Below are 12,747 nucleotides of genomic sequence, written 5' to 3'. Positions count from 1 at the left end.
GTTACAAAAGAGAAAATAAAAAATCCCACAAGCAATTTGATTAAAATATTATTAGGGAGATAGGATAGACACAGACAAATAAACAGTACAATCTCATAAGGTACATTTCCTCAGGAAAGCAGGCTAAAAATAGTATAGGAAATATATTCTTGCACTCTCTAGTGCCCAAATTCAGAATTCTGTCTCCAATGAAAAACTTGACTCTCTCTCAAGCTCCAGTTCACTCAAAGAAGATAATGAAGCCTATTAAGGAACATCAAGACATGTATTATTACCCAATTATGTAGCGGCACAACACATTTCCTGTTCTCTCCTTGTAAACCAGCAGTTACATGCTGTGCTACAATAGCGTCACTGCAAAACACAAGGGCCATTTGGATCACATTCTTATTTTATTATAAATGTTGTGTTCACCTTCATGTATCTGATCTTTAAGTGTTATTTGATGCTGGTGGTGTCAAAGCATATTGCTTTTAAGATTAAGTACACAAATCTTTTTAAACATGCCTGCACCTCCACGGAGGGTCAAAATGCAAGTTTCTAAATCCACTGTTCAATATATCAAGCCCTTTTGGCACTTGTGACTTTGTTCACATACACCATATATATTTTTGGAAGGTCCATAAGTAGGCAACAGAAATGCTGTCTCTACTGCCTTGTGGTAGAGGCAGTGGTATCCTTTAGGAAACATGGGAGACTCTCCTCCCCTGAGATCAGCTGAACATTTACCTGCAGAGCTGTGGGGACAAGGCAGCCTATGCTCTTCCCCCAGCCCCACACACTGTACATGCATAGCTTGCAAGAAGTGGGGAAGGTCTGTCCGGAGTGGGCTGTCAGCCAGGATAACACCAGAAATTGCTTGTCCAAGAGCAAGACTGGACAGAGAGAAGGATTCATTTGTAAACACAAAAAAGCAGAGTTTACAAATTCTTTTTCTTCAGCTGCACCGAACACTTCTGAGTTCCTCTATTTTATCATTTATTCTGTGTTTTTACAAGACCTAGCCTCAGAGATTCAGAGCCTGTTTGAGAGTTTTGCTAATCGATGGAAAAGGTGCAGACAGTTTTATCTCGGACACTTTGGAGAAACAGGATATCTACACATTATTCCCTAATTTCATTCCACATTTGTGATCTGGAGTTCAACTTATGGAATTGGCAGTTCATTCAAATATGCGTTTACTTGTAAAAAGAAGAATGGCAGTATATGGAAAAAAAGTCTGTAGCTATTCGGGGAGTAGCCTTTCTTACTTCTCTATCTGGGAGCAAGGAAGGTGAGGTGATGGGAGAGGCTGGGACCTGTCAATTTTTATCAAAGCCCTTCTACTGGCGCAATCACTTGTCAATACAGAGCTCATTCTAATTAGCAACTGAGTTTTGGACAAGGAATACAAGCAGGACATTTTTCTCTTTTTCTTGGAGGACAATGATTCCAGTCTTCCTCTCAAAGAGATAGTGCCAGAACTTTCCTTTGGTAGAGGAAAATGCATGAATATCATGCAGTGAGCAGAGCTGAAGTGAAAGGCTAAATGTCTGAGGTCTCAAGAAAACCTGATATCCATGAACTACAGAAAGCTGTTGTGCTTTTGGATGAACTGTGACAAGCAGTAAGGGCAGCCATTGTGCACAGTGAAGTGCCATATGAGTTTTATTCTACTGGCTGTTCCCTTCTGAATTAAGACTTGGGCCCCAGAGGAGACGATCTGTGTATAATATTCCTATTCTTTCCTTTCTTCCTTTCCCCTCCCCTTAACTTCACTGAAGACAGTTGGTATTTATTTCCATGTAAGGCTGGAGCCAAGAAAGGATGTAAATCAGTAATTGTGTAAGACTTCATGTACGCAGAAATGGAAGAACAGATGCAGATTTTCCATTCATAATTGCTGTCTTTGCAAAATATATAAGGTGCTTTTTAGGTTAGGGGTTTTGGGGTTTTTTGGTTGTACTCAAAGGCAGAAAAACTGGTGTCAGAAATACCTAAACCCTGAAATACATACTGGTGAAGCAGTGTGTACAGGATAAATTGAGAGTACAGACACCTACTTTTTTTTGTATCAAGAAATCGCTACAAATGCAGTAAATTAACAATGTATTACACTGAGAAATAAAAGTTTCACATGCTCTTATTCGCTTTAACATATTTTACAAGTTGGGGGGGAGAGGAGATTTATTCTGTTTTAAAACATAGCATGGTTCTTTGGCTCCAAACAAGAACAATCCTTATCTTTCCCTTTCCAGTAATTAATCCAGTCTTAACTTTGTAGAAGTCGTACTGTAAACGAACAATAAACATGTCTTGTTTTCAGTGTTAACTAGTGTTGGAAGAAAAAGAAACAGCAAACATCTCCCAACAAGCACAGGCATTCTGACTTCCAGATTACAGTACATTGCTTTGCTTCTTCCAAATCCTGTTTACATGAGCAAGGTCAGGAGATGGAACATTAGAGAGCCTCTACAGTGACTTCCTGCTGCTGTCAGTAAAAACTACTGAGACATCATCAACTTTCCCTTGTTACCAACAGCTTATCAGGGACCAGACGTTACCGATGTATTGCCTTACAGACTTGAAAAAACCCTACCTCCCTCAAAACTAAAAGTAAAATCAGAGAATGAAACAGGAAGAAATAGTCCCAAAGGGAAACAAAGAGTTCCAATTTTTCCTTTTCAACAGTTCAGAAAACAAAGCAATATTAAGCTGCTTGACACACAGAGAGAAGGGGAGGAAGAGAGTCACTAAAGCTTTCAGAGTCATCAGTGAGATAGAAAGGAGAAAGAAATACAACCCCCAGCACCCAAACCTTGACCCCAATTTAATGAACATTTTCAGAGTGTAAAAGGCTACAATACACCTCATTTTTAATAACTGCAACACATATGAAGGCTCTGACCGTTAGAAAAGTCAGGGCATTACACAAATCCCTGTTAGTTAAGCTTATACAGCTTGTCTTCATACTGGTTTCAGTAACACATACAAGAACTAAATAAATGAATCAAGTTCAAACCTATTTTCCTGACAGTAACAATACAGACAGTAATTCTTAATGTTTATGTATTACAGTCCAGAAGAAAGCAGCTCCATACTGACAATTACACTGGACTTTTTCCACCAACACAATTACCACATTTGCTTCACTAAGTTTACAAAGGAAGGTGCATCAGTGTGAATATTACACGAAAATGGGTTTTTCACCATGTTCAAAAAGAACTGGCCTTACAGCTTTACGTTAGAACACAAGCTGGAAAGATAAGGTGTTTAGAGTTCAGGGAGTTTAATAATTTAAGGGTTTGCTAGCAAAATCCTTATGAGAACATTCATACCTGCATGTCTTGGCTTAATCTCTGAAGCAAGAAAATGCAAGTAAATTTAAAAACCTCGCATAAGTAGGCTTTTTAAATGTGGAAGTTGTCATGGATTGTTGGGTTTGATGAAGCAACAAATTAAAATTCCTTGAAAAGAAGAGGAAGAGTGGAAGCAAGAGATAACCAGTATTTCCTCATACAGATAAAGCTCAAAATAAAAATGATTTGCTAAGAAAATATCAAAGCAAATATTTTAAATTCACAATAAAGAGTCAAGACTGTTGAATGTTTAAATATTTGTTTTTCAAATCTCCAGGCAGACTGTTATCAAGAAGAGATGACAGTGATACTGAGCTGCACCCTAATTATCTGCAGTTGTGTGTCCTGTTTTGGGCTTCTCAATGCAGGAGACACTGACATCCTGGAGAGAGTCCAGCAGAGAACAAGCAAGATAGTGAGTGGGCTGGAACACATGATATATAAGAAAAAGCAGAGAATTGGGTTTATTCAGCCTTAAGAAGGAAGAATACAGAGAGATCTTACTGCCATCTCAAACATCTAATGGGTGGATAGAGAGAAGACAGAGCCAGACACTTGTTAGAGGACCACTGTGATAGAATTAGAAGCAACAGGCATGCTGGAACATGGGAAATTCTAGCTACATATTATGAAAAAAAAAATACATTTTCACCGTCAAACACTAAAGCAAACTGCCAAGAAAGTTGGTAGAATCTCCGTTCATACACATATTAGCAAATGAACTTGACAAGGCCTTTAGGAACCTGATCCAAGTTGTCTCTGCTTCAAGGGGGGGATTAGATGAAATCACTCCAGACATCCCTCTCAACCTGTACTGCTCTGTCATTTTTATCAACAAATCTTTAGAGAAGGGAAGAAAAGGAATACCTTTCTGCTCTGTCACAAGTCATCTTAAGGGCAGTAATAGCATATTTCCTATGACCTGTAGTACAGGACACAGTTTCGATAGCTGAGGAAGATATTCTCAATAGAGAGAACACTTTCTCCCATTCCCAGGAGTAGCTTGAGATCTATGGGAGTTTGCACACTTACCATTAGGAATTTTGATAGTAATTCAACAAAACTTTATAAAGGTTTTGTACAGACTTCCAATCTCCCTGAAGAGATTTCAGGGAGCTTTAGGGAACTCATCACAGATGCTCAAAAGCTTCATTGTAGTTACTTGCCCCAGAGAAGCTGGTCTTTGAGTACTTGAGACAGTGATCTGAGAAAGGCTGTATCTCTCTTCTTCAGCAGAAAAATTAAAGTAAACATGTTTATTAGCTGCTTCCAGTGGTCCAGGGACTTGCCAAAGTGTTTTGCAAGTAACCCTTAGGGCCCTGCTGTGTCACAGCTGTGAAAGATAAAGACATAGAACAAGAAGCCTTAAAGATACCTAAGTGTAGAGTGCATTTTTCTCTCTGTACGTGTCAGAAGGACAAAAGAACAGCTTAAGCTAGAGCAAAACACTTCAAAAAGAGTAAGTAGGTATAGATAATTAACCTGGTAACCTGATTAAAGAAAGATTTTTAGTCATTTGAACAGTGCTCTTCCAGTAGGAATAAGACCAAAAAGCTGTAGGCAGCTTTAAGATGGGTCTTGACAATTTGGGAGGGGTGTAGGGGGAAGCATAGAGTGATATTGTCTTTGATAACCAGGATAAAAAGAGCAACCCAAGGGGCCTGGAATCAGGGAGAGGGAGGGGGAAGGAAAATGAATTAGAAGTTGGTAAACTCAAGTTAGAGGAGTATTGAACAGAACAAACACACAGAAAAATAATGCACAAACATAGTATCAATCAAGTACGGACAAACAGTATCAAGAGGAAATCTGGCAGATAGGTTGGCACAGTTGATGTACCTGTTATTTACTATGGGAAAGGAAGGAGGCTAGTAGCAGAGAAAACATGCAAATGGTTTCTGGATTTGTGTCAGTGGTGGTGTGTCAGACAGAACCATAGTCCTTAAGGCTGCAGTCTGAGTAACAAGTACACAGAAATGTTGCTAGATGGAAAAACATGCAGATGGTGAATGTTGAGGTGCAGAAGGGTAAAAATCAGTGGAGAACAGAAGATTAAGATAATGAAATAAAAGAAAAAAGAGGTAGCGATTACTGACACAGTCAAAAGGCATGAATTTTGAAGCAACATTCTTGTAATGAAAGCTGCAAAGCCAGCCAGCCATCAAAAGGATGCTGTCTCTACTGGGTCAAGTTATTTGTACTACGAGTTCTGGATACAAAGTTTTATAAACTGCTCTCTTAACAAAAGAATTAATGAAGGAGATAAAAATGACTGGCAAATTTATAGATATGTAATAGAGAATTACAGTATAACCGTACATTTAATTCTGTCATCAGTATTAAGATCAGGAAGTATTTTAACATGATAAGTAGCCAATAAATTATATCCACTACAATCCACTATCTGTCAAGCCTACTAAAGAGATTTCTGTAAGTCTAAGATAAATTCTGTCACAAGTAATTTGCAAGGAACCATGTTTTCATTGTGAAAACACAACAAGACAACTGCTAAACCTTAAAATACATGAAGTTATCTCTCAAATAAAAGTGATTATATAATTATTTGTGTTGAAAAGGTTTCTCACAGACATCATAATCTTCGAAAATTTTATAAAGTACCTTAACAACATAACTTTTCATAAAGCATTCACGACAAAACAGAATAGCAGAAACTATGCCTTCTCCTATTCATATGTATTAACACTTCAGCCACACAAACTCTTGTTTATGGTAACTAAAATTGCTCAAGATACAATTTATATCTTCACAGGAACAGACTCAAAGCTAGAAGAAAAATTCTCATTTTAACCTAATTCTAGAACAGTGCATCTTTTAGATTTCATACCAGGAGAACATATTTCTCCTCCTACGAAACTACCGTTAAAACATTGCCTTCCTTTCCTCCCACATGCCATACCAATGTCATATGAAGAGCTAACACTAGAAGGATCTAATCCTATGATTCCGTGATAAAAATGTTTCTTTTTCTCCTGAAAAATTACTAGATACCTTAAAAGGAGAAAAATTAAAACATCACCTTTGGAATTTTATCGATGAGACAACTACTCTTTAGGTTTCTCATTATTTGCAGATAATGGGAAGAGAGACAGAATTACAAAAACTGAGAATAAGCCACAAATCTTAACAGTAATGCCTAGATATAATTAGCATAGGTTTATAATTAGAATTTTTGCTTAGTGTATGGGTAAAATGACCAGTATAACATGAAACCTTTGCTATTACACCATCTTCTGGTCAGCCTTGGGAACTGTGAAAGAAAGCTTAAACTGAGAAGTTAGGATACTGAGCTCTGAAGAGCTTACAAAGGTTAAAAAATATATTTTGTTTATACAGACAGAAAGAGCACACATCCAATAACATTTTAGTTTAAGCTATACCATATCTTCCCCTTCCTCCAGAAAGTAACTTACCGGAGTACTGAAAGATGAAGAGGAACTAATTTCGATGACAGGCGGGTCAAGTGCTTGTGTATTACTCACAAAGGTAGGGTTGACCTGTTGAAAAAAAGTTATAAATATTGTTATTATTTCAGCACTTGTAGATAAGGGAAATAAGACTGAAATAAAAAGGACTACTTGCTACATTAAGGCACCACTGTTCACTAAGGACTGGAAAATGGTCTTAAAATTTGTAAAACTAAAGGCGGGGTGCTACCCTCAAGCTATGTAAAATACCCTCATATAATAAAGATAATCCAGATGCACATTTATTACAGAAATATAATTTATACTTTATAAGCATCCATCACCCAAAACTAACTCAAGGGATTCCTACCGCAAGAGGTGCGAGCATTAAGGAGTTCAGTTGTATGACAAATCAATAAAAATGAAGTGACAAATACCAGTTTGAAGTGGATTTACTAAGACAACTAAGTAAAAACCTAGCCAAGGCTGAAGCCATGCAATTGACAGAGTTGTCAATGATGCTGCTGAAATACTGAACAAGAGAAAGTATTCAAACAAATTCCCAAATCTGTCACTTCCAGATGTTTCTGAAAGCTTTCGCACATGCACAAAAATTATAAGGGCTCCTGAAAGTCACCTTTGAGTTTTACTTTCCCGCTTCCATCACTTGTGGGGATGGTTACAGGCTGTCTTTCCTATGCCTTCCAACCACCAGGACTGTTCCCAGCAGAAGTGATGTACTGCCCTGGGTAACAACTTGAGAGTTGCCTTCTAGCAATGATGCTCAATTAGCTTGTTACAGTCCAAGGACAGCAGCAGCCCTCTGCTTGTGGAGGCTGCTATATACAGCTATGCAGCACTCCTTTCTTTATGTTATAGTGGTCCCCTGCCTGTTGTAGTTTACTTAGGGCACATTCTCACTCATGGTCTCATACTGCAGCTTATAAATCCCACTACCATTCAGCCTGAGCTAGGGTCAGTGTGGTTGCAGCCACTCTGGCACAGTAGGACATAGGCCCGAGTTGCCTTACTGGTGTGGTATACCATCAGCATCAAAGCTGAAAGTGAGCTGAGCACACACTGAGCAGCCCAGATCAATCAATTCCCAACTCACACTCAAGTTCCACAAATCATCTGTCACAACCAGATTGTTGACATGCTTATTTCTTATGTGCCAGCTCAGATTGCCAAAATAGCTTGAAAAAAAACCCTGTTACGGAAAACAGGTAGGAGGTAATACTGAAATCTGTGGTAAGTTAATGGGCCAAAACACAAATCATGCTGTTCCTAAAAACACAGGAAAAACTGCTTTACACTGGGATAAAGTCAGAGGCTGATCAAACAAGTATGTCATCACAACATCTGCCATTTTGACATCCTTCTGTCATGGTTGGACTACTCATTTATTGCTGGTTATAAGAGTTAATCTATAACTTTAGCCGTATTTTGTTAATGTCCTTTCCTGAAAGTGAAGCATTAACATAGGAGACAATAAAGTTTGAGAAAGCTACTGCTTTTATTTATCTGATGGTTTTACTTAAGTATCAGAATATCACCCCTATAAATTTTTTTTACGTACATCACTACCATAGTATTATCTAGGTGTATCGCAGCATAACACATTTGCCCTCTCAGCATGATGAGGAATTTGAGGATTATTTCTGAGTATGGAAATATTATTCTTGTTACTTTATGAACTGCAAAATTGACAGAGGGACTAAATGACTTTCAAATCACCAAGAAGTCTGGTATAGTAAAAAAGAAATGAACTTTTCTCTTTTCAACCTTTTATCAGTAATCCAACAGCAGCCTTACAAGACAGCATTAATTCCAACCTTGAAAGTGGAAAAAATAAAGCAAACTCACACTTACCTAGTGACAGGGCTGTATTTTAGTTGCTGAAAGTTCACTGGATACAAGGGCCATTTTATTTTGTATTTTCAAAGAGAAGGTACCTGACACTTCACCTGGAGACTGTCAAAACTCTGGCTCAGCCAAAGCTGCTCACTCAGTAACTGCTTCAGTACTACTTCCACAAGCAAAAATCCCTGATGCTAAGGTTCATACACCAAACATACTTGGAAACTTAACTTTAAAAAACAAGAAAGAAAACATAGAACACTAAAAGGCAAGGTAGAGGGAACTGTCATGTATTAAAGGCTTTCAGAAACACTCTTTCATAGCATTCCTTTAATTACCTGCTAAACTGATATATAAGTATTTCTGTTATCTTCTTCCAACACGATTCTATAATTAGCACATTTTGATACACACAAGAAAATACATTTGAAGGAAGGTTTCTACAGATCCTTTCACGTAAGGAATTACGGCTTTCTAAGGACTGAAGTAGAGCAAAATCAAAATATATCATTTAAAGAAAAAGTGACAGGCAGGAATTAGGATCCCTGCTTAGGACAGAGAACTAGGGGAGGAACAAAAGAAGCAGGCCCAAGCAAGTATGTGATTCTCAGCAACAGGCTTTAAGTAAATTTTTATGCCCCTACAGATATCCCTCTGTTGATTTTAATAAAGTATATCCAACCTCACACACCCCCTTCACTTTACTTTTATAACACATTTCATAAAATGTTTCAGATCAAAAACCTAAGAACTAATAAAATTAAAAAATGAAGTTTTAAATGATTCACACAAAGTATTTCCTAGGAAAGTGATGTAGCTTGCTGTGAAATAATCTCTCCAAACATACCAAGATAAATTTAGCTTTCAATTTCTAACACCATTCCCTGTGCTAGACAGGGGCCTCCAAGACAAGCAAGCCGTATACTCTTATTTCTACTGCCACCTAGTGTATATTTGGATTTCCTTCCTCTAAAAACTACAACTGAAATCACAATTTTAAGATGAAACTAAATCAAGAGTAGCTTTTCGTGCTCAAGATGGAAACACTACATATCTTTATACATTCAAACCTCAATGCTGTTTTTAAAGGAAATTTATTTCTACCTTCCATCCACTTTAAAGATGTCTCTAGTGTAGGAAAGATTAATTATGTACGAAACACAGGCAATACAGAAATACAGCTGGCACCAAGTGGAATGCATTTCTTTTGAGTTACTATCCTAAAATTGCATTACTGATTAAATACATACATTATTTTCAAATATCTCCTAAAGCGCCCTGTTTCAAAGGGAGACAATGACTGGGATTTATTTCAGCTGAATTTAGACATACTGCCAAACACCTTTTTTGAGCTGGTCACCTAAGATTACCTCTATGGTCAATGAAAAAGGCACCTTCAGAGAGCAAGTCATTTACTTATATTTCTAAACTGTCTAAATAATTGCAATGATTTTAAGCTTTAAACCTGTACTTAGTTGAATGTGGGGGTTGGAATGTATCGAAACTGGCAGAGACCATGGGAAGGAGAAGCTACAGCAGGCAATTAAGAGTCACCATGGGAAGGAGGAACCACAGAAGGCAATTAAGAGTGACCCATCCCTGACTGGTACTTGGAAGTTGTTGGAACTGGCAAGGAACAAGGACGTCGGAACGGATGTCGATATGAAAATCTGATAGACCTTTCACCTGATGTAACCGTAAGGCAAACACAGATGTGCTTGGCTAATTGCTTGGAAGCATATAAATATCATGTAATCTTTGCAATAAACGATCCAGCTTGCACTCTACCTCTGGGTCCGTGCCTCCATCCTCACAAATGGCACCCGAACAGGGGGCAAGACAGAGAGCCGTGACTTGGCGACCGGTGAGGACGCCCAGCCGAACTCCGAAAGGCTGCAGCAATTAACTGATACCTCTGACTGAGGTAAGAGGCTGGGAACGGGAACATGGGAAACTCAGTATCTCCCGAGCACAAATCGGTGTACAGAGTACTAGTAAAATTCCTAGCAAAGAAGGGGTTTACTGTAAATGAAGATAAACTGAAAGACTTATTAATATAGGCCTCAGCCCATGCCTCAGAGGCAACATCAACTAGTATTTATCAGAAGGGAGTATGGGACAAGATTGGGGTCTACCTTTGGGATGCAGCCACAAGTGATGATGCATCAGCACCCAAATTGCTGGCTCTATGACGCTCAGTCTATGAGGCACTTGACAGGGCAGTACAGGAAGTGTTGGCACCGTCAACCCCTTCTGTCCCAACAAACAACACTCCTCCTGTTCTTGCAAACAACACTCTGGATCCTCTCGATCTGGGGCCGATAGACCCAGAAACTGAGCCAGTTCTATTCTCACCTGATCCTGGCATTGGCTGTCATGAGGCGCAAGCTTTGCTGGTGCTCACACACCCTCCCGCACTCATCGGTCTGTGGGAAGATATCCGCCGGCAGGCTGCAACAGCAGATGAGCCAGGCAAAGATGACCCTTTTGATCCCAGACCAATCGACCCTGACAGAAGACCCTGCCTCTACCCCCCTGACCCGCATGATATGGGGAAAAACATTAAAAAAGAAGCGGAAAATCAAGGTGCTGTGAACCTGCCCCACGACCTGAATGCTTCACATCCCGTCCGTCTCGGGGCGAACCACGGGCTGGACGACGGGGAGGAAAACGGCGCTCCCGCGGGAGCCCAGCGGAGGCTGCGGCGGGGGGCTCCCCTCCGGCAGAGGGGCTGCGCCTGGTGGCGGCGGGACAAGGAGCTGCGGAGCACGGGAGCACCGCCTCTCCCTCCCCGCTGCCCCGACCTCACTCACTCGGACGGCGGCGGCAGCAGCAGCAGGCTCCGGCGGGCTCCCCCCATTGTCTGCCCGCGGGCAGAGGGCTGTGATACTCGCCCGTCCCTCGCCTTTGTGTGCTCCGGCAGGCGCGGGTAAGCGCTGCGCCCGCCAAGCTGCGCGCTGCGGGGCGGTGGAGGGGTCCGCTCCTCCCGGTGAGAGGCTGGAAGAAACCCAGCCTGTGCTCCGGAGGTTTTTCACCCACGGCAATGGTCTGTTAACAGGTAACGATTCAGTCAAACATGCTACCCTTCAAAATGGAGTTGCCATAGATTTTTTGCTGGTAGGTCAAGGACATGGTTGTAAAGACTTTGATAGAATGTGTTACATGAACCTGTCTAACTGAGTCTGTCCATGAGGCAATTCAAAACCTAAAGGAGTTCAGATGTTGTGAATGGAGAGTAGCTGGAATTGGCTAGAAAGTTTACTGTCATAATAGGGCATCAGTGCATGGTTGAAAGACATTATTAAAATCGTAGTAGCCTGTGTAAAAATCTTCTTATATATTTTAATCACAGTTCCTTGTTTAATTGCTTGCATAAATCGTTTGATTGCTAAGTCTATTAACAATGTTTTGTTAGTTTATAAAGAAGGCGGAGATGAGGGGAATGCAGCACAAGAAGCTGTGCCAGTAGACCTGGACGAGAGCCTGGACATCTGGACTCTTATCAGCCACAAACCTTGGAAGAAGTGAACAGGACAAGTCGGGAAGAACTGGAGAAAGAACATCAGGTGGAACCAAAGAAAGAGTATCAAGATAATTTCCGAGGACTGTAAATTTGGAAACAGGAAGATGCTTAATACAAGATAAAGAATGTGTAGTCGAGGGGAAGTGGAAGTGAGATTGTAATGAGTAGTGATAGCAAAGAACTATGTTTAGAAATAATTACTCAAGCAAAGGCAAGTGGACAGTAATGTGATTGGCTGAAAGAGTAAGTGATCAATAAGACTGTTTTGTGATGGAAAAGTACCAAAGGAACTAACCACTACTAACTGCTAGGCAGAATACTGTAAAAACCTGTAAGCTCACTCAATAAGGGATTTTGTTTGTAGCCAGAAAGAGAGTCCATGCCTCAGTTGCCACAAGATCGGGCCTGGCAAGGGGTGCCATCCCATATAAAGGGCAGCCCATGTGCAGTAGGGACCTAATAACACTGTGATAATGAATAAATGAGGATTGCATTCTTGAAGGTCAACACACGCTTTTCAACTGAGCTACGATGACAAAGTAAATTTTTGGAACCCAGGTAAAATAATAGCTGCTTCATTTTTAGCTCCTGGAGTAGCTAG

General features: G+C 40.0%; 1 protein-coding gene and 1 long non-coding RNA gene across 5 annotated transcripts in view; one reads left to right on the top strand and one right to left on the bottom strand.

The window, feature by feature from the left end:
* The window catches only part of POC1B (POC1 centriolar protein B), a 73,391-nt gene that overhangs the window by 38,964 nt on the left and 21,680 nt on the right, over nucleotides 1–12,747 (bottom strand). For all 4 annotated transcript variants that reach the window (XM_061369344.1, XM_061369343.1, XM_061369341.1 and 1 more), the window contains exon 9: nucleotides 6,770–6,853. In XM_061369344.1, coding sequence (XP_061225328.1) covers nucleotides 6,770–6,853 — 84 coding nt within the window. The remainder of the gene's footprint in view (nucleotides 1–6,769; nucleotides 6,854–12,747) is intronic.
* Nucleotides 1–12,747, top strand: part of LOC133220922 (uncharacterized) — an 85,847-nt gene that overhangs the window by 58,837 nt on the left and 14,263 nt on the right. The window lies entirely within an intron of this gene.

This window comes from Neopsephotus bourkii, unplaced genomic scaffold (genome assembly GCF_033783945.1).
Source record: "Neopsephotus bourkii isolate Nb327-2 ecotype Australia unplaced genomic scaffold, CSIRO-AGI_Nbou_v1 NB_1493, whole genome shotgun sequence".
In the NCBI taxonomy this organism is placed as follows: domain Eukaryota; kingdom Metazoa; phylum Chordata; class Aves; order Psittaciformes; family Psittacidae; genus Neopsephotus; species Neopsephotus bourkii.
This window is presented reverse-complemented; position numbering and strand designations above follow the sequence as displayed.